Raw genomic sequence first — 22,842 nt, forward strand, 5'->3', positions numbered from 1 at the left:
GTTGTAGGAGTGTGCTACCATGCCTGGCATCTTAATGCTTTTTTTCCCCCTTCTTGCTGTTGCAGTTATGTTTTTTTTTAATATCTTTGTGAGTATATGTGCTCTCACTTGTGCATGTATGCATGTGGGTGGTCCCACAGGCGAGTGCAGGGTTATACATGCCACAGTGCACACATGGAGATCAGAGCACAGCCTTTGATGTTCGTTCTTGTCTTCCCTCTGCCCCAGGTGTGGGTTCTCACTTGCTGCTGTGTATGTCAGGCTAAGAGTTCTGGGGAATTCTCCTGTTCTTGCCTCTCATCTCACTGGGATTTCTTTTCCTTCCTCCCCACCCCCCCGAAAGATTTATTTATTTATTTATATATATATAAGTATATTTATATTTATGTTGCTGTCTTCAGACACACCAGAAGAGGGCATCAGATCCCATTACAGATGGTTGTGAGCCACCATGTGGTTGCTGGGAATTGAACTCAGTACCTCTGGAAGAGCAGCCAGTGCTCCGAGCCATCTCTCCAGCAACTCACTGTAAAGGTTACAGAGCTATATTATCACTTTAGCTTTACATGGGCTCTGGAAGTTTGAACTCAAGTCCTCATGCTTAAATGCAGCAAGCACTTTGTCCTCTGAGTCATTTTCCAAGCCTTCCTTGCATATATTTATTTTTTTCAATGAAGGCTAAACCATTCTGATAATGTGGAATGAGTCACCGTTGACTATAATCCTTTGATATGTTGACCACACTTAATGTTTAAGGAGGAAAAAAAAATTGCTAAATTGGCCTGTGTTATTGGCAGTGGGCAGGTATTTGTTACCCAAGCCTATTTCTTTCCTAAGCATGTCTCGCTATGGGTGTTAGTTAAGGACCGTTATCTAGAGATCGAAGTGCTTGAGAATTTACGAAGTGCTTGTATCCAGGAGTGAGATGCCGCTGTGTAAATGGAGCACACTTACTTTTCTCATTAGCATAGTAGAGGAAGAGCCCTCTGCTGATAACACACCATCGCTTCTGCCACTCCGACCCAAAGAAGCTATGATCTACACAGAGGAGTGAGAAGAGACATAAATTCAGGTAACTAGAATGGCCCACGAGTCTGTAAAATCCAACAACACAGTTGAGTGGGTTATTGTTTTATTTCCCAGGTTAATGGACTGTAAAACCCTCCTTTTCACTCCTACAGGTTATCCCATATTGACTGAGTGGGGAGGACGAACTCCATCATAGGCCCAGGCTCTTAGTAAGGCTGCTTCTCTGGGCTTCCGTGGCTGTCTCTTTTTTTATCTAGCTCGATTTCTATCCTTTAGGATCAAGCCTCACCCTGCATTTTTCAAACTTCCTATGATATCTTTGTTTGGTTTTGGAGACATAGAGTCTCACTGGGTAATCCAGGCTAGCCTGAAACTCAGGCTGCCATCTTGTGTGAGCCTCTCTAAGTGTTGGGGTTATAGGCATGGCTGGCATCTTGTGTGAGCCTCTCTAAGTGTTGGGGTTATAGGCATGTAGTACTATGCCCACTAGCATCATTTCTTTATGTGTTGCTTTCTCTGAACAGAAATGACACTCTAGGTCCTCCAGACCAGGGCCAGGAGAAGGGCTTTCTTTTTCTTCTTCTTTTTGAGTGTCTGTGGTAAGGAGATTTTCTTGTTCAGCATTAAAACAGGGATTCTGGCTTCTGTAGTACCTATTGTAATGGGATGGCTGAAAGGGTCAAGAGTTGGGTATCTCTGAAATTTGGAAGCAGACTGCTTAACACGTGGAAAGACTATATCTTGACCAAAACACTGTCACTTTTTTCTTTTCTTTTTTTGAGACAGGGTTTCTTTATGTAGCCCTGGCTGTCCTAGAACTCACTCTGTACTCCCAGGCTGGCTTTGAACCAATAGATCTACTTGTCTCTGCCTCCCAAGTGCTGGAATCAAAGGTGTATATGTTTCCTTCCTTCTGCCACAGTTCAACTCTTTATAGGAGCACATTGAGAAATGAGGACAAGGATATTATCAATCCATCCACCCATCCATCCATCCATCCATCCATCCGTCCATCCGTCCATCTCATACAGATCCACCTGTCTGTGCCTCCAGAGTGCTAGGTGCCTCCAGAGTGCTAGGATTAAAGGTGTCTGCCACCCAAACTGGCCAGAACCAATTCCAGTGAAGCCCACAGTTTGCTGAAGATTTGAGCTTTCTCTCTTTATTTGCCTCACACTCACACCACACTTCCTTCCTATCCTGGCTTTTGCATTGTATGGGTCTAGCACAGTACTGGGCCCCAGGAAGACATCCTATACTTTAGCAACATCTTCTCCTGTCTTCTCTCTCTCTCTCTCTCTCTCTCTCTCTCTCTGCCCCCTCCACTTCCTCCCTCCCCTTCCTCCCTCTCTCCCTTCTCCCTCCCCCTCCCTTCCCCTCCCTCCTCCCCCCTCCCTCCCCCTTCTTCCCCCCTCCTCTTTTCCTGAAATGCTCTACCCTTCGTGGATCTGATTGATACCTTTGCTTTTCTTCTCCAGGTACCCTTGCTTGATGACGCTATCCAGCTCTTGAGCCCCTCTTAAGATGTCTTCTATTCCTAAAAGGAACAACAGTGAAATGCTTTGTTTAAACCTGATAGAATTTCCATTTAAGCTACTTGAGATTATTCACATTAATGATGGAGTAGAGAAGGGTAATTGTTTAAATGTAGCACAAAATACAACAATTTCTATATGATTAGGGGAAAAAGTTAATTTTCTCCCTAATTATATTTAATGCTAATATTGCTTAAAATGACTAAACATACATTAACTTGCGGCAAGAGGACACAGCCTAAATATGTGCTGATTGGCCAAAAAGGACCCTGGGGAATTAGGAATTTGTGGTGGATATAAGCTGTAAATTGAGTAATCCACACCGAGATAATCAAAAGTCAAATGAAGAGCAGGAAGGATAAGCTTCAGTGAGTGATACACTCCACGGTGCATGGAGTCTTTTCAGAAGGGGCAATAAACACCCGCCCACCTGTGGGCTTTGTTGCGGCTGTTATTTTTGGTGTGTATTTGTGCTTGTGTGCATGTGTGTCTTTGGGTGGGAGAGTGTGTGTGTAGGGCAGAGTTTGACATTGGGTGTCTTCCTCTGTTGTTTGCTCTGCACCCCATTTTTCGAGGCAGAGTCTCTTATTAAACCTGGAGCTCAGCTCTAGGCTATGCTGGTGAACTCTGGGAAATCTGTGTCCACATCCCCAGAGCTGGGATTCTAGACGAGTGTTACCTTGTCAGGCTTTCATGTGGGTGCTGGGGATTCAAACACTCATCCTCACAGGCATGCAGAAAGCACGTTACCTGCCGAGTCACCTGTTTCACCTGGACAGCTACTTTGGGGAATGCAAATTTTGTGAAGCTCACAAAGATGGGTTACGCAAGGGGAATTTGGCAATAGCCACTAGATCTTGGATTTTTAAAAGTATGGGCCATGTTCGTGTGTCTAAGAATCATAGAAGCTTTAGAAAAAAATAAAAGGAGACCTTGGGGCTGACATCAACCTTTAACTGCAGGACAGTGACATTCTTGGCTTTTAATAGTTTCCTTAGGTACAAATTTATTGAGATGCCAAGCTCCTAATTCATCTTCCTGCCTGGGGCTTATACGCTTGCTTCACAGAAAGGAGGGGTGAAAGATTAAGGGGAGAAGTTACTTCTCAATAATAAAACAAAGAAGAACAACAGCTCCAGCTGTCCTGGGTCATGTAATCCTCCTGTCTCCACATCCTGACGTCGAGGGTATAAGCATGGACCACTGTGGTGAGCTCCCCTCAAAACTCCGGAACACCATAACTCAACGTGTCCCTCTTTTCTCCCTCCTCTCCTGTCTCCTGCCTTCTTCTTTCTTCTCTGGCACATACCCAACCACTAAGCTAAAACCCCAGCTCAACTTCACATTTCTTGAAACATTTTTAAAGTGACATTTATTTATCACACGTGTGTATATGCGTGCATGTGTGTGCGTGTGTAAGCACATGTATGTGTGTGCAGTATGCATATGTGTATGTGTGTGCATGCATATGTGTATGTGTGTATCTGTGTGCATGCATATGTGCATGTGTGTGTGTGTGTGTTTAGCCAGTTCTCTCCTCCTACCATATGGGGTCCTGGGGATTGAACTCAGGTTGTCAGACTCTACAAGTGCCTTTGACTGAAGAGCTAGCTCACTGACCTCAACTTTACCTTTCTTACTTAGGACAGATGGAAGAGAGAGGGCTAGCAGAAGCTTATTATTGATATTTTAGTTCTTCAACCCAATTGTTTTACTTCAAAGTTTATAAAGCAAACAACTCAAAACACATTGTTTACATCTATACAGTTTTCAGAGAATAAATAAAAAAATGCTATTTCTTAAAAAGTTATGACAACACCATGCGAATTTCCAAAGCAGTTAGTCAACCGACAGCCCTATCCAGCTGTGACATCTACGAACCACACTGAGGACCAGGGTAGCCTAATAACCTTACAGGTGCAATACTGGCACATGTACCTTGGCAGTGGCCAAAAGTTTTCAAATTGGACTTAAAATCTGTTCAACAAGAGGAGAGTCACTCCTGGTAGTAGAGCTAACTACTCAGTACCGGCAAAGCCATGCTTATTGGATGCTTAACCTCTAACTTATTAAATCAACATAATCCCTAATGACATCTATAAATATTTGTCCTTATACCACAGATAAGTGTAGCCTTCACTCCTTATCCAGGAAACTTCTCTTTGCTCTTCACTACAGAAAAGCACAGTTGTTGAGGTTTGGTCTGTTGCTATGTATTGCAATGCTAAATACTAGCCCTCCCACCCCCCAATGCTCCGGCAACCAGACAGTGTGAAGATGCACAAAGTAACGCTATGTGACCTTGTTCCTTCATTTAAGGTGGTTGATTGAATAAAGATTCAGACAGTCTATAGCTGGGCAGAAGAGAGGTAGGTGAGGTTTCGGTTTCTGGGCTTTGAGTCTGAGAAGAGAGCACAAGGGAAAGAGAGAGGAGAAGATGCCATGGGTTAGGCCTGTCATGAAAACATGGCCGTGAGGGCTGTACAGCTGGAGTGATGAGCGGCCCAGATGGAACATGGTAAGTTATGAGTCAGGGTTATTGACAGGGAAGTAGACACAATAGCTTAGAGGGTAGATACCTGTTCAGCTCTATGACATTAAAGGTTTATAAATATAAAAGTTGTGTGTCTTCTATCTGGGAACAGAATGATTAAATGTGGGGTAGAAACCCCTGACTGAGATTAAACATTTAACACAACACACAGCCAGTCAAAATTTAGAGTTGTGGAGCCCAGCCCCCATTGGCTACATCTACAAAAATACTTCTGTACTTAAAGTTTTGGGGATGTTGAGAAGAAGGGATGGAAAGTTTGTAAGAGCCAGAGGATCAGGGACTTCACTGTGAGATTCTGTCTCCTAGTAATGTCGGATGCTACACTCATAAAGTCTCACCAACGCCTGCCCAAGTGTGAGCTGTATAAACTGACACTAACGGACACGCCAATCCAGACAGGGAAAGGTCCACAAGGCCTCCACCCTACCCAAAGAACTTTAGGAATCTGAGGAAAGCCAGGAGTGGAAGGAGTGGCCTTCCCTAGGGAAGAGAACATCAATTGGTTGTCCAGTGCCAACCGTCAGTCCTGAAAACATACATACAAATAACGTTATAGGGACTGAGCAGGTTACATTTAAGATTACAAATATATATACATATGTGCGTGTAATCACGATTAGTGAAGAAAGAGGCCACGAATGTGAGGGAGAGCAAGCATGAGTACATGGGAGGGTTTGGAGGCAGGAAGGAGAATGGAGAAATAGCATCATTGTTTTATAATCTCAAAAAATGTTACTTCTCCAGACAGTGTTGGTGCAAGCCTTTAATCCAAGCACTCTAGAGGCAGAGACAGCCAGATCTCTAAGTTCGAGGCCAGTCTGGTCCACAGAGCGAGCTCTAGGACAGCCAGGGCTACACAGAGAAATGTTGTCTTAAAAAAAACAAAAACAAAAAACCCTTGTATTAAAAAAACCCACTAAACAGACAAAAATTATTTTTTAAAAAAGTTATATATATATATATAAAAAGCAAGCCAGGCGAGCACAACTTTAATCTTAGCACTTAGGAGGCATTAGCAGGTGAATTCTGTGAGTTCAAGGCTATCATGTTCTACCTAGCAAGTTTGAGGCCAGCCAGGGTTACATAGTATGATCTGGTTCAAAACAAACAAAACAAAACAAAACAAATCCAAAGCCTCAAACTCCAAACAACAACTGGAGCCAAGCAACCAACCAACAGAAACCCAACAACAAATAAAAACAAACAACCCCCCCAACAAACAAACAAACAACACCCCCCTCCCCCCAACCCAGCACCTACACCAGACAGCTCAAAGTCACCTGTAATTCCAGCTCCAAAGGATGACACCATTTTCTGGCCTCTCTAGGTACTCACATCCACATCCCTCCCCCTTCCTCCAACACACATACACATAATTAAAACACATCGCCAAAAAACCCCCCCAAAACCAACAATCAAACCAAACACTCATAACAAAATAAGGCACAACTACAAATGACTCAAGCCGGCAGCCGTGTGTGTCTTCAAACGTAAGGGTGAAAGAGTCTTTTCTGCCAGTCAGTCACTTTTGTACCACACAGTTGCCAGCATCTTCAGCAGTGGCTGGGAAGCCTCCCTTTGCTCAGTGCTTTTATTAGCTTCTTTGTTTAAAAAAAAATAAAATATTTGAGCTAAAATTGCAGCCCAGTGGACCTGTGCTTGCCTTGCCTAGCCTGTGTGAGTCCCTGAGTTCAAGCCTCAGCATTTCAAAAACGCACGCACACACAAATCAACCCACGATTAAGATCGCCATTTTGCTTCTAAGCTGTTTCGGGCCTAGTTTTAAAAACAGATCACAGGGCTGGAGCAGATGCTGTGTGGTTAAGGGTTCCCTCTGTTTTTGCTTTGGTTTCCAGCACTCTCATAGTGTCTCACAGGTTGCAACTTTTGTCCCAAGGGGTCTGAGGTCCTCAACTAAACGTTGAAGACACCAGGACCTTATGAGCTGCACATACATACATGCATGCAGACACATAAAAATAAAAATCTTGGGGCTGGAGAGATGGTTCAGTGGTTAAGAGCACTGGCTGCTCTTCCAGAGGCCCTGGGGTTAAATTCCCACCTGCATGGCAGATTCAATCCTAAAGTGATCTGATACCCTCATACATATTTACAAGCAGACAAAACACCAATGCATGAAAAATAAAAATTATACGAGTGAAAAAAAAAAAACCCAAAAGCTTAACACACACATACACACACACACACACACACACCTGAGAGGTCAGAGAGATGGCATGTGCTGTTCTTGCAGAGGACTAGAGTTTTCTTCCCAGAACCCATGTTCAGTAGCTTTCCACTGCTTGTAACTTCAGATCTAGGGGTATCTGAGGCCCCTGGCCTTCACAGGCAACTGCACTCACTTGTGCACATGCGCATAGCCACATGCACACGCGCATGAACAGACACACCCTAAAAAAACCCAGTAAAGCAGGAGTCTTCTTTTACCTTTATGCGATTGCTTTTTGTTTGTTTATTTGTTTTTATCCAATTGTCTTCTTGCTAACTTCCTTGTGCATAGACTCTTTTCTTTTCCTTCCATCCTACCCGGGCCCCTTAGTCCCTCCCTCTCTGCTCCTCCTTATTTGTTTTTGAGACAGGATCTCACTATGTTGCCCTGGCTGGTCTGGAACTTGGAGGGTAGCCTAGGCTGGCCACACCCAGCAACCGTTTTTTTTGTTTTTTTGTTTTTTTTTTTCATTTGTGGATTTTTACGGTGAGTAAACTTTGTGTTTGGCATAAATCCTTTCAGATGGGTCTTGGGGTACATGTCTGACATGAACCACAGTAAATGGAAGTCCCCCCCCCCGCCCCCCAAGGGTTTTTCTGTTTTTTTACTCCCAGCAGTCTAACATTCTAGCCCCACTGAAAACAACCCTCTAAGAACTGGCAAGGATTCCCTGCAGGCAGGAGGTGGTCACGTGATCGTCCAGCAGTTGGGAGGCCACACGTGATCCTTCTGCGGGGGGGGGGGAGGTCATGTGATCTTTCTGCAGGTGGAGGTCATGTGAGGTGAGGACCAACAACAGGGAAAGTGCTCGCATGGAGGTTCTCTGAAGCACTGTTCAAAAAATTGCTCCTGGAGGTCTCAGATTCAAATGAAAGACACAGGGGCCAAGAGAGATGGCATTCCTCAAGCTATGTCTCGCCACAAGTTTCTTCTTTTTAAAGGTCTTGCTAAATGTAGAGAGTTTCTTGTTAAAAGTCTGAATCACAGAAGACATGTTAAGAGTCTTATTGGAATTCAAACCTCCTCTTTTTTTATTTTTTATTTTTAAATGCAAATCTAAATGCCATTTTGTGGAACATTTATAATTATGAAAATGGAAAGACATCGCCTTGTGTGCGGGGAGAGTCTGTGCGTATGAATATTACATTAATGTGCCCACACCAGCTCACTGATCCTGCCGGCAGGAGCATAAAAAATGCTTGAGTGAAACTTTTATTTAGATGCTAAGACTCCGGGCCCCAGCGGGGTGACAGAGACAGCCCCTGTGAGTTGCCATCGCAGACAGAGCTTGAATTGAATTACCCAGGGGGGAGGAAGTAGTGATGAGCACGCTTCGCTTATTTAATTTCATTTACTTTCAGTACATTATCAGCATGAGGCTTTTCTCTCCCCACCAAGTGAAACCCAAGACCACCACCACCAAGAAAACAAAGGCGGAAGGCAAAGAGCCGCCTCCACTCCCGAGTCTCTTAATTCCCGGCCTGCGGGGACGGTGCCCTCCCCATCTCCTCTCCCCCAGAGTCAAACTCAGCTTGCTGAAATCTGGGCACTGCATTTCCCACTTGGTTCTACCCCAACAAGATCCCGAAGAGCAATCTGGCCGCGGGGTGGGGTGGGGTGGTTTTTATACGCTATGCTTTTGTATGTAAGCAGACGCATTACGTTGCTTTCTTATACATTTGAGGGTTTTTTTGTATTTGAGAAATAGCTCACGTAGTTTCCTTGATGCACCGTGGGGGGGAAAAATGGGATTATAGAAGAAATTAAAAATGCTTATGTGAGTTTAGTCTTAGTTGTTCTCCGCATAGAGCGGGAGCCTCATAAGCTCCCTGACCCGTCAGCTGACTGTGCACAACCAAAGTGGGAAGGTGTTCTGTCCCTTTGACTGTCTCCTCTTTTGGTGACCTTCAGGGCCTTGATCAAGAACTAGCGACTGGAGAAGGCTTATGGCTGGGCTTGTTGTGGGAGGTGAGGCAGGAGACTTTTACAACTGAGCCCACCCCCACTGTCCAACCAACGACTCCGTGCCTTATAGAGAGTATGTATTCCAGGATGCCGGGAGAATAGGAAGCAGCCACAAACACAATATTTAAAAGGCGAAACATAGATAGATAAGTATAAAATTGTAAAAAGAGATACTTTTTTTTTCCTATTACCTGAATAGAAATTACCACCATCTTGAGGAAAAGAAAAAACAAAACAAAACAACCCTAGAAACGGTTTCATTTATTGGCAACAAATGGTCCTCTTGTATCAACCTGAGCATATATCACATTCTATCAGCACAAACCAGAATTGCATTAATGTCATAATCTCTCTCCACAACTACACTTAACTAAATCTCTCTGAGTAACCCACATAAGGAAAAGATTCACTTAGCTAAAGGATGTTTGGCCATAAAGATAAGATCAACAGAGAAGTGTTTTACTCAGAAGTGATGGCCGCCCAACTTCCATGGCAAATGAAGATAAAAGAAATTCTCAGACATCCTTCTCTCTTCCTCCTGAACCTTTCAAACCCCCCACCCCCGCATCCCACCCAGAAACCAACTCTGCCATAGGGGGAAAAAATGACAGGGCAGGACTCCATCTCTCAGCGCTAAAGCCGGCTCCTCAGTCAGCTCCTCGTGGCAACAACAATGAGGACCCTTTGGAGTGTGATACATTTCCATAAAGCAGTCAATAAAGCAGACACGGGAGCTTATGTGCGTCACGGCCTATTTAACCAGCTGTGTTCTAGCCCACTGAGAAAAGAGAATTGGAGAAATCAGCTGGTAACACACAGCACAGGGCTAATGGTGTAGGAGGCCACCTGATTCCCCTATGGAAACGGCGCAGCCCTTGTAGAACAAACCAGGTGCCTGCTAACTCCTACCACACGTAGCAGGTTTGGTCTCTTCCTAACTCAACCTGAAAAGACCAAGAGTTTTGGAATAATGTTTTTTTGCTTTCCCCCAACTTAACTTTTCGCATCGGTCTTCTTCCTTTTAATTTGAGTTCAATTGCCTTGAAAAGAAACCAAATCAATTCAACCCTAAAGACCGAGAGCTACAGGAGGTGGGGGTGAGGGTGGAGGTGGGGGCTTTCAGGTAAGAGGGTGCACGGTCGGCTTCTGGGGAATCTGGCTGGCTGAGGCTGGAGAAAATCTGGTATTTGAAGACTGGGAATGGTCAGGTTCCATTTTCATTCCAACTCCCTAACTGAAGGCATCTGTCTGTCTGCTGAGCTGTGCAAAAACACATACTTTCTTAAGAATATTAAACTAAAATGTATGCATATATATATGTGTGTGTGTATGTAAATGTACACACATATACACACACATACTTGCACACACACACACAGTGGCCAGGAGAGGGTACTAGACCTCCTGGAGATGGAGTTACAGGCAATTCTGAGCTGTTGGGAACTACATATGAGTCCTCTGGACGAACAGCCAGTGTTCCACTGAACCATCTCTCCAGCCCCTGTGACCTTCTTTAGTAAGCCCAGTTGTGCTTATTCTTGGTCTCTTGTTTTTCTGGGTTAACTTTCTCCCCTTACTGTCAAGTTTTGAGAGCCAGCCAACAGTAGTCTGTGGTACAGGCAAGGACCGTGCATCTTCTGGTTCTGAGAACTGACTTTCGGTGGTCTTCTGTTGCTCTGTGCTACACTCACGTAATGTTTTACCTCCTGTGGTCCCATGGCTAGCCACTTGGATTCTCACCCAGTCCAGCATGCTTTTCTGCCATGGTGCTTTGCTCATCAAAGGGTTTAGATAGACACACAAGAGACAAAGACAGAGAAACCACTCGACAGATAGCTTTAAACGGAATGGATGCGTTTGTGGAGAAAAGGCCCAGTGTTGACAAAAGGCAGGGTGTGAACACAGGACAGCTGTCTTGGGGTTTTCTTGCTGAGAAGAGACACCATGACCACAACAACTCTTTTTTTTTTTGTTTGTTTTGTTTTGTTTTTCGAAACACGGTTTCTCTGTATAGCCCTGGCTGTTCTGGAGCTCACTTTGTAGACCAGGCTGGCCTCGAACTCAGAAATCCGCCTGCCTCTGCCTCCCGAGTGCTGGGATTAAAGGCGTGCGCCACCACGCCCGGCTCAGCAACTCTTTATAAAGGAAAACATTTCACTGGGACTGGCTTATTGTTCAGAGGTTTAGTCCATTATCATCATGGCGGAGAAGCACGGTGTCACACAAGCAGACGTGGAGGACTGAGACTTTTACATCTTTTTTTTTTTTAGGTTTTTCGAGACAGGGTTTCTCTGTATAGCCCTGGCTGTCCTGGCACTCACTTTGTAGACCAGGCTGGCCTCGAACTCAGAAATCCGCCTGCCTCTGCCTCCCGAGTGCTGGGATTAAAGGCGTGCGCCACCACGCCCGGCGACTTTTACATCTTGATCTGGAGGCAAAAGAATGAAGACTGCTGGGCTAGGCCCAGTTTGAGCGTATAGGACCTCAAAGTCCCGCCTCCACAGAGACGCACTTCCTCTAACAAGACCACACCTCCTAATAGTGCTACTCCCTATGGGCCAAGAAGCATTCAAACCACTACATCGATCAAGTTCATCTCCACTGTGGAAAAAGCCAGGCAAGGCATTGGATTTAGACACAGCAGTGAAACTTCTGTGAGAACAGTGGAGAACTTTCTTAAGGAGAAACACAGAAGAGATCTGTGGCCTCTGGGGATGCTCTTCTCTCACACCGGAGGACAAAGGCCTTCTGCTTCCAGCTGTGGTAACCTCGATAAGCCAAGGCTGACAGCTAAGTAAATGGTAGTACCCAGCTTCGTCCAGCAGGTGCAAGGGGGTCATCTTTTTTTTTTTTTTTCTAAAGATATTTAAAAAATTTTATATATATGTAAGTACACTGTTGCTCTCTTTGGACATACCAAAAGAGGGCATCCGATCCCATTACGGATGGTTGTGAGCCACCATGTGGTTTGGTGGGAGTTGAACTCAGGAAGAGCAGTCAATGTTCTTAACCACTGTGCCACCTCTCCAGCCCACAGGTGGCTTATCTTAAAGAATGGGTAACTTGATGCAACTGTTGCCTGTTGGTCCAGGTACCCTGACACGTTCTGATTAGTTGAAGGGCATGGGTTTTGAACTATTGTAGAATAAGAACAGATTTAAAGTTTCTCTAGAACGGGGTGACTCATTTGCATTCTGATACGCTTTTTTTAAGGAGGAGAGTCAATTAAAGGAAGCCATGATTTATCTTAGTTATGCCGCAGTCTGTAGTCAGTAAACGAATCTGTACTTTCATAATTGATGCAGTCAAGGACCTCTTTATTTCCTTGGAAGAAAAAAAATTGGATTCCCTCAGAACTGCAGTTGTTCCTTGGAAATGAGTTGAACATATGGATGTCAGTAGACATGCCTTATGGCCTAGGGTCCACACCATCTAGACTACGACTGCTCTGGTGTCTATAATGTAGCTTCATTTTTGTCTTAGAAATCTATCCTTATTTGGTGCTAGGACTTTGAAATGGGCTTGTGGGTTTGTATACTTACTCGACTTCCAGATGGTGGCGCTGTTAGGGGGAAGATTGTAAAACCTTTAGAAAAGGGGGTCTGGCTGGCAGATTTAGGACTCTAGGGTGGGCCTTTGGGAGTGGTAGCCCAACTCTGTTGGCTTGGTTTTCTGCTTCTTCCTCTACCGGGTTGAACGTCCCCACTGCCATGAGCTCTGCTGTGCCTTCCCCACTATGATGATGGGGGAGACTGTGAGCCCAAGTAGGCTTTATCCCCCTAAGTTCTTCTGATGGTGTCCTAGTTGTAAGGAAAGTGACTTGTTAGCTATGGAATCTCATGAAGCCTCTTTCATAGTCAAGCCCCGGGTAAGCAACAACAGTGTAATGTAGGAGTCCATACTGCAGGCCTCCAGATGCCTTGCCTTTCTAAGAAGGAGGAGAGTTAGAAATGCCTCATTGTCTTTTCACAAATCGTGTAGTACATTTTCACCTCATCCTGAGGCTAGGCACCATCATACACACATCACTAGAGAGCATATCTATCTATCTATCTATCTATCTATCTATCTATCTATCTATTCATCCATTCACCTATATATTTATTTTTGAGACAGGGTTTCTCTGTGTAGCCCTGGCTGTACAGGAACTTACTCTGCAGACCAGGCTGGCCTCGAATTCGAGAAGTTCTGCCTGCCTCTGCCTCCTTAGTGCCAGGATTAAAGGTGTGCACCACAATGCTCAGCTTGAAAACATATCTTTAGTAGGAGATGGCACAATTTCACTTCCAAATCCGTGTCTATACTACACAACTGAACCGCGAGAACATGGAGTGCTGGGATTCACTTCTGTGGTTGAGCATGTGCTTAACAGGCATGATACCTTGGGTTCGAGTCCCAGCACGAAACCTGTAAGATCCCCCCAATACCAACATCATTAACCACACCACGACCACAATGACAACAACTAACCAAACACAAAGGCAGAACCCCACAGATGCAGAAAAGGAAACACAAAGAAAAGTGCGTCACCCAGGCCTACCATTACTTTCTCAGGCTGCCCTTGAATTTGAGATCCTCTTGCTTCCAGTCAAGTGCTGGGATTGCAGGCGCGAGCTGCTTATTTGGTTCTGAACTCACCACTTAACCGGCCCACCTCCAGCTGTTTAACACATCATGGCCAGAAGTCATCTCTCTAAAACCTGGATCTCATTCACATCACATTCCTGGCTTAAGCCTTCCAGGAGTCTCCATTGCCTACAGAATGCAAGCATCTCTGCACACAGACCCCAAACGACACTTGGTTGTACACAGCCCACCAGTTTCATCTCCCTGACCCTCTCACCTCCCAGCGCTTTGGGCATGATGAATAGCAATCTCTACCTTCAGGAGTGTGCCAGGCACCTTACACCGCCGAGCCTTTGATCACACTACTTGGGCATTTTCTTTCTCTGCTCCCATTTTCTAAAGATCCGACTCAGATGTGAACCTGAACACCTTTCTCCATTTCCTCCAATGTGAAGTCATACGTCTATTCTGGCTCTAATATCATTTTTCTGTAATAAGGTTTTATATGATAGTCTGGGCTTCCAGGGACTATGAACTTTACTGGAACATTCTCTGTGATTACATTTTTGCTTAGTTTTATATGAGACCTGTGTTACCTGTGAAGTCTGTCGTAGGCCTTGAACAGGATACAGAAAAGGTACTATTCCTGGGAAGATGAATATAGCTGTCGGCTAAGACAGCAGACACCAGGGAGGAGGGTGGACACAGATCTCTCACTCAAGGGGAGAGAGAGAGCTGACCCCGTGCTGGAAAGGATGTGGGTGAAGGGTTAGCGCCTAGAGAAACATGAGGAGGAGAGAGGTATAACAAAGAATCCAATGCTAAGGGAGGGCATGTCAGGGGTTACCTGACAACTCTCTAGGTAAGGAAGAGAAGGCTGTCAGAGGAGGAACTTGGCCATTTAAGTATTGGAGACTCACTGTGTACGCTAATTAGCTGTAAGATGACGAAGGATGCTTCTCTAGAGCACACACAGGAAACGGTGGCTATATAATTTCTTGAAGCCTGAAGAAAAGCTGCCAGTGGGAAATGTGGTCCCTCTGACAGAGGGCAGTATAAGCCGCCATTATTTACACACTGGCTTCTCTCCATATCCCCAGGGGTCCGCTATACACACAGTGGGATACATGTCTGCTAAACTGAACCGAAAACCCCTTCTTGTCCAAAGGGACTCTCGGGTCTAAGAAGGCAATATGGGGGTGAATATTTGGTAGATAAATCATCTTCGAGCTACAAGTAGTAATTTTTGTTCTGCTGTATATTTACTACTTTAATTTAGGGTTGGTAATGTGAAACAGGAAAGTTAAAAAAAAAAAAAAAAGGAAACGAAAGAACACTTTCAAAGGGGCAGAGAAGAAGTAAGGGACAGAAGTGACAAAGAGCACTGTACTGAGAATGAAGGAAAGGCAGAGGGATCGGGGGGAAAAATACACAGAAATCCCAAGAGCTTCAAGAGGGAAACGTAATGCTGTTTTTTGAAATTTGCTTGTGTAGCCCTGGCTGTCCTGAAACTCACTCTGCAGACCAGGCTGGCCTCCAACTCAGAGATCAGCCTGCCTCTGCCTCCCAAGTGCTGGGATCAAAGCACTTGACTGATATGAGTATATTTGGTTTATAAAAAAGATTTAATTTTAAGTTATGTGTTGGTGTGTGTGTGTGGGTGTGTGCATGTGAGTGCAGGCTGGTGTCCATGGTGGGCAGAGGCATCTGAACTTGGAGCTGGTGTTACAGGCATCCATGAGCACCTGACTTGGGTGCTTGGAATCAAATTTGGATCCCCCATAAATGCAGTACTACGCACTCTTGACGACTGAGTCTTCTCTCCAGTCCCAGGAAGTCTTAAGAGAACTTATGAGTTCTCTCTCAGAGCCTGACTTGGGTAACAGAGCTCTTCACCCCAAACCTGACCTGTCTTCAGGAAAGTACCATGGAATGTTATTCAGAGGAAGCTAAAATTCAGTGAGGACAAGGCCAAATGCCGGTAAGCTGACAGATGAGTGAATGATCAGTCTTGAGAAAATCGGTGTGATGGCTACTTCGGAGCTGGACGTTTTGAGTGGCCGAGGCCCTGGGCTTTCGTTCTTTTACTTCCTTCCCTGTGAAGTGGCTTTCCGTTTTTCTTCTTTCTTTTCTTTGAACTCCCTCAGGTCCATCTTGTGTACAAGCATCCAAGGTAAATCCTGGCACTCACAGGGCAGATGGTGGTCACCAGGACACTGCTGCTTGAGTAGCTCTCCTACTCAAAACAAAACCCTTCAAGAAGGAATCGAAGGAGCGCGATTTTCGCCTTCTCCGTGTATCTCCAGTAAAAGACACACAGATATCTTCAGACGGAGGCATTGAGAAAACTTTTTAAAGCAAACAAAGCAGAAAATAAGAAGAGTCAGGAACTAATTAGCTCCATTCTCTAGGGGGTATTTCAGGGTGGATGATCTAATGCGAGCTCTCACGCCCCATCAGGGAAGGCTTGATGGGGGAAGCAATGCTGTTTGCAATGAGCTTTGACCTGGAGTGTTTCATCTCTGGACCAGGGTTGCTCCCCAGCCAGACCTCATGGCAGCCATCTCCTTGAGGTTTTTGGTCCAGCGGCACGGGTTCAGAGTCAGCTCTGAAGATGAACCTTTAGGGCAAAAAACATCTCCCCGTTTATTAAACTTACAAATGGGAGACTTGTAATCTTTCTCAATTCTTCTGACAAAGCTCAAGCCAGTCTGAAGTTATGTTGAGCTTTGCCAAGAAAAGGAACCAGGATGAGACCAGGGTGATAGTTCTAGACCCTAAAGTTTCTAACCAAATCACCCAATCTGTAATTGCGAGATAAAAAAACGTGAACTCTCAAAGTCTCTTGGCACAGCTCGCTAGCTAAGGGCTTGCAATCAGCAAACGGGGCGGGAAGGGGGAGGGACCAAAAAGGGAAACCCCCCAAACTTCAAGAAATATACTTGGAAAGTTTCTACAGAGTTGTGTCTGCTCCCTAGGATCTAAACCAGTGTTTCTCAACCTTCCTAATGTTGCGACCCTTTGATACATGTCCCCTGTTGTGCTGGTCTCAACTGTAAGGTTATTTCTGTTGCTACTTCATAACTGTAATTTGGCTACTGTTATAAATTGTAAACACCTGCATTCTCTGATGATCTTTTGGGGGATCAAGACCCACAGGTTGAGAACCTCTGATCTAAAGTCCTGCCCTGTTCTGTTTCACTGTAGTTGAGTGTGTCTGTCTGTCTCTGTCTGTCTGTCTGTCGTGTCTTTATTGCTTGTTTAGTAAGCAGTGACTGGGGATGAGGTGAGGCATCTTTCTGTCAGGCCATGTGGGAGCGGGAACTAGCCTCCTTTCCTCCCCACTGAACATTATGAACGTTACTGCAGGCACTCGACCTGCCCCGGTCCCTGGGACAGCGTGATTTACAACGTGAAAAGGGAAACCTAAATCATCAAGCAATGAAAACATTAAAGTTAGTGCATGACACGTGAGGAATTTATTACCATTAACTCCAATAAACAGTTATAAAACACTTGTCCTTTCCTGTCTGTGCGCAGGGACACAGACCCCGGACTTCATTAAGCTTAACTTTCTTTCCTTCTTCACTAGACCGGTCATGTGTGTTTGAAGCAACCACCATTTATTGTTAAGTGGACTGGTTCATTTTCCAGGACTGTGGGAAGCTGAAGGCACATCCATTTTGCTTCACGGCACTTGGTATAGACGGATGGAAGAACAAAGTTTAAAAGACGTGCAGCTTGGTCTAGCGATATAAGTTTATTTAAAAACTCTCTAAAATGTATGTCTGACAAAGGCAGAGTTGCTCTTCCCAGCAGCTGGCCTCACCGGCAGGTTTATAAGTAACAATGCCTGGCAAGGTGGGCGGCATATTAGATGCCAGCTCGTGTCAGGTGTGTTTAGCGGGATAATTTTTCCCCTGCTATTGTTTGGTACAGCACCTTAGAAATCTGAGATGGAAATCCACTTCCTCCCCACATTTTCTCTGTCACAGGGGCTTACAGGCTTGTCGCCTGTATGGTTGTTTGGGAAGAAAAGAGGCGACACATATTGGATGGCCAAGGTAGATTGGCTCAGGAGTCATTTGTTTTGGCATGGAAACTCCCCCCCCCCCCAAAAAAAAAAAAAAAAAAACCAACTAAGGTGTCTTTCTGGAAAAGCCGACTGTCTTTGTGGAACTGCCTGGGTGGTAGAAAGCAGGTAGGAAAGGAAGCACGGAATTCAGATTTCCCTGTTCAAATAGTTACAATAGTCTTGTGGTAATAATAGTAGTCCTTTATGCTGGGTAACAGTGTAGGGTTTGTGGGGTATGCCCATCTCTGGTGCCTTCTTGTTTCTGACAGGGACAGAGAGGCTTCACTAATCCAGCTTCCAGAAGTTGAAACACAAACCCCATACAGTGGGGAACAAAACAAAACAAAACCAAACCAAAAACCCCTGAAACATAAATTCAGATTTTCCAAAGCTCCCAACTAAATTTTGCTGTTCTTTGTTACACAAACATTTGACTTAATATATAACGATGTAGTCGTAGCTATAGTCTGAGGTTCATATGGAGAGCTGGGGCGTTGTGGTGCTCGACTATAATCTCAGTGCTTGGAAGGCTGAGGCAGGAGAAGTGCAGATTTGAGGCCACAATGAACTACAGTGGTGAGAATTTGCCTTTAAAAATCAAGATGAAGAATGGCTAGATTTCTCAATCTAAATTTCATGATTTTAAATTTAAGAAAAATTATGTATGTGTCTATGTGTTTTTTTTGTGTATGTGCATGCAGTACCCACAGTTGCCAGAAGAGGGCACTGGATCCCCTGGAGCTGGGGTTACAGGGGTGTAAGCCACTGGATCTGGGTTTTGAGAACCGAACTAGTACGTGTTTTTAACCACTGAGACATCTCTCCAGACCCCAACATCACTTAAAACCAAAACCAAAACCAAAACAAACAAAAAACCCCTACCCTAACCCCTATAGCTAGTGATGTAATACCGCTAAGTGATTCATTGTGCCCAGGTTGACCAGGGTGTTCAGCTTCTGAGATGCGATCAGAGAGCAGGCAGAGATCTGGATTGCTCTCTGCAGTAAGACTCAAACTGTCTGATCTCTTGGGGGCCAAGTGTGTAGCGATCATGAAAAGGGAGGCCAGGGAGCCTCCGATGTAGGCTCTGCAGCCTATCCCGACGACCACAGCAAGGTTTCTGTGAGAGGAATTGCTAAACTACGGCACGATTTAAGGAGCCAGCAACATTTCCAAGGGAAATCTTTTTGGACGTAGCCTCACTACATACTCTCGATTTTCCATAAGAGCCCCCCAAGAAGAACTCTCATGCGGATCAGTTCTAGGCTCTCTAGCAGGGAACCTAGGGCAAATGACCCAGCCACTTATTTTACAGATGGAGAAACTAGTGCTCAGGAGCTAGGTGAGCCAGCTTGACTCCTCCAAGATAAGGTACGATACTGACGTTGAAGTGAAAAGCAAAGCCAAGACTTCTAACTCCAGTCCACCATCCACTCACCCCCACCCCCCAGTCTCCTAATGATCCTTCTCCGACTCTGACAGAGTTTGGTTCCCGAAGATCTCAGATCTTATGACATACAGTCCGGTGGAGAGTGAGAAGCCATGGTAAATGCAGGTGTATTTGGTAACAACCCATACTCTGAACACCCAGGCTCTGGCTTCCCTTTGCTCTGAGACTTCAAGATCCTTGATAATTATGTAAAATGGCAGCACTAGAAATTTAGTCTATTATTTTCTGGGCGGGTGGGGGTGGGGACCCAGCTTTAGAGAAGAGACACTGATGTGTGGGAGACTCCTAGCAAAGGTGGCTGGCTGTCCCTGTCATTCAAAGCTTTAGAGTGGAGGTCTATTAAACCCAGGTTCTTCTCACACCGGCAAGAGACTCAGTTTGAAATATGAGCGGCCCTATAAGATCACCAGATATCCATAGAGAGGTTTCCAGTGCAAAAGAAAAGACTAAAATGTACAACAAAACAGAAGAAAAAAAAAGAGGAAATAGTTAATTTAGGGTACAGAAAAGAGAATTTAAAAAGCAAACAAATAAGCCATCATTTCCAGAGGGAGGAAGAGAGACTCTAACCATTAGGGAGGATGCTTAATATGGAGCAATTAGAGACTGAGGAGAGACAGTTGGAAATTAAGCTAATGGCGGCTAGAGTCAAAAACAAAATATGTCAGTCAGTTGGAAGATGACGTTGAAGAAGCCTTATATTGGGCAAAAAGAGGAAGGAAAGGAAAATAGAACCGATGAAGTAAAACAGAAAACAGAGGAGAAGAAATACCAAAGAAACAAACAAACAAAACCTCTGAAAATGAAAGACAAATATTTTTCAGTGAAAGAGTCTTCCACGAATGAAGTTTCAGATCAAAATGGATAGGAGAACATATACAAACTTGTCTGAGCCAGACGAGAGACAGACAGGTTTGTCTTATATAGTACAGTCTTCATACACTAAGAACCATTAGCAAGAACAGCATGCCGGAAAGCGCTGGAGGCTAGAAGCCAATGAAGACACTTTCCAAAGTCTAAGAGAAAAGTCCCCTCCAGTACAAACGTAGAACCCAGAGGTTTTCATACAGGCAAAGTCTCCAGAGCCTGAGTCTCTAGCCTGTCAGAATGAGGGAGCACACTGTGGAAGGAAGGCAGACTGGATCCAGATGCTGGGACTGACAAAGGGAAGGGATCAAAGGAAGACAGAGTGACAGCGGGCAGCCTGCAGTGGGCACAGCAGGGCTCTCTAAGGGACATCCTCCAAGAGCAAAGTGGAAACGAGAGATTATCTGATGTGTCTGACCAATAGGAAAACAGGAGGCAGGGGAGTATTACACTTCTGTTACACAGACTGGCAAGGGTTATGGATAGCAACTTTGAAAAGAAGCCAAAGGAAAAAACCAAAGCATCTGCCAACTCTAGGAAAACCAGAAGCAAACAAACAAATGCATTAAAAAAAATTTTTTTTTTTTGAGTCAGGGTCTCTCTATGCAGCCCTGGCTGTCAGGGAACTTGCTATGTAGACAAGGCTGGCCTCAAACTCACAGAGATCCGCTTCTGCCTCTGCCTCCCAAGTGCTAGGTGCCTCACTATAGAAACAAAATTTAACTACCCAACATTATAAGATTTGATAGTATTTACATATTAAAATAACACAAACACTGAATATTGATTAACAAAACATTGTGGTATCAGCTGGAGGGAGTGGTGCGTGACTTTAATCCCAGCACTTGGGAGGCAGAGGCAGGAGGATCTCAGAGTTGGAGGCCAGCCTTGTCTACGTACCAAGTTCCCTGACAGCCAGGGCTACACAGAGAAACGCTGTCTCGAAACCAAACCAAACCAAACCAAACCAAACCAAACCAAACCAAACCAAATCAAACCAACCAACCAACCAACCAACCAAAAACCAATTCTGGTACCACCAGACTGGGAAGATGAAGGGAAAGCTGAGGTTAAGTCAGGATAGGAGTGCTACAGTTTCCTTTGCCATGTTTCAAAACTGTAGAGAACATCTGAAATGGACCAACGAAGAAAACAGCTGTATAATAATGTTCTAAAATGATTTAGAAATATGGAAGGTACATAGTAGTATAGATGAAAAATGGAGAGAAGATTAGAAAGTCGTCACTCCTCCAGAGGAGGGAGGAGGACCCCGGGCCAGGAGGGCGCTGCTTATAGTGTTATTTAGTTACTAAAAAAACCAACAACAACTAAGTACTTGGGGCAGGGCTGGAGAGATAGTAAAGCAGTTAAGAGAACTTGCTGTTTTTTCAGAGGACCCGGGTTCAGTTCCCACTTGGCAGCTCACAACCACCTGTAACTCCAGTTCTAGGGCACCTGATGTCTTCTGGCCTCTGCAGGCACTGCACATATGTGGTGCATAGACATACATGCACATAAAACAAAAATTTAAAACTAAATACACTCCATCATCTACTGGGCCAGAAAGATGGCTAAGACAGGGTAAAGGTGCCCCACCCCCACCCCCTACACTTGATGGCCCGAGATCGAATCCCCAGGATCCACACACATGGTAAAAGGAGAGAACAAATTCTTGCAAATTGTCCTCTGAGTGCCATACAAGCAGTGTAGCATGAGTCCCCACACATACACACCAATTAAAAAAAATCAACACACGTAAGATCATCCAACCCCAAGCAATGTACTTACATTATTTACATAATACAAAATAACCCAAAGATTAAAAACCTTACAGCTATTTTTTTTTATCGCAAAGCCATACATCCACGTATTTATATAATGATGTCCATTCTGAGTGGCTGATTACAGAAAATTCCTAAGCTTAATCAGTGGTGAAGGAATCCATAAAAGGAAGAAATCCAGTGTAGCCCAGGAAAGGGACAATGTTATTAAAAGCACGCACACAGAACGGAATTAGACATCACTGAAAGAACACTCTAATAGGCTGCAGTCTGCAGTTTTAAGACTCATTTGCTCTCCTAATACTGTACCTGGTATCATAGGTTTAATTTGCTTAAGTCCTTCCTACGTGGCGAGAGGCATGGGGACAGGCTGCGGCTTCTCTCCGCTGGAGGTCTGCTGTGTTTCACAAGTAATAAAAAGGCGCGAAGTCTTTTGAGGCCAGAAACCCAGGGGTGTAAGGAGGAAGCTGCAGTTTACAGAATGTCATTGTGTTGCTGGGCCTAACGAGAATCAGAAAAAGTACCTGTGGATCAGGTCAAACCAAGGAAAATGGATTTGGAGCCTACCACGTGGGAGGGCTTGTGCCAGAGAGCAAAGGACTTCTCAGGTGTCCTGGAAAAATAATTCCAGATCAGGGCAAAGAGAGAAAGCACCACACATGATCTGAATTGATAGGGTTGGCCATAAAACAGGACACCTGTTGTCCTGCATTTCCGTTAAGGGCCTTGCCTTTTAAAAACATAATCAGCCACAAATAACCATTCATTTTGACATATATTACACTTTAGA

General features: G+C 44.7%; 1 protein-coding gene across 3 annotated transcripts in view; it reads right to left on the reverse strand.

Moving 5' to 3' along the window:
- Positions 1–22,842, reverse strand: part of Skap1 (src kinase associated phosphoprotein 1) — a 296,507-nt gene that overhangs the window by 55,187 nt on the left and 218,478 nt on the right. For all 3 annotated transcript variants that reach the window (XM_029484147.2, XM_029484146.2, XM_085829237.1), the window contains exons 5-6: positions 2,489–2,566; positions 955–1,038 (exon numbers count right to left, since the gene is read on the reverse strand). In XM_029484147.2, the coding sequence (XP_029340007.1) occupies positions 955–1,038; positions 2,489–2,566 (162 nt within the window). The remainder of the gene's footprint in view (positions 1–954; positions 1,039–2,488; positions 2,567–22,842) is intronic.

Source organism: Mus caroli, unplaced genomic scaffold, assembly GCF_978045245.1.
Source record: "Mus caroli unplaced genomic scaffold, Mus_caroli_1 scaffold_13, whole genome shotgun sequence".
In the NCBI taxonomy this organism is placed as follows: domain Eukaryota; kingdom Metazoa; phylum Chordata; class Mammalia; order Rodentia; family Muridae; genus Mus; species Mus caroli.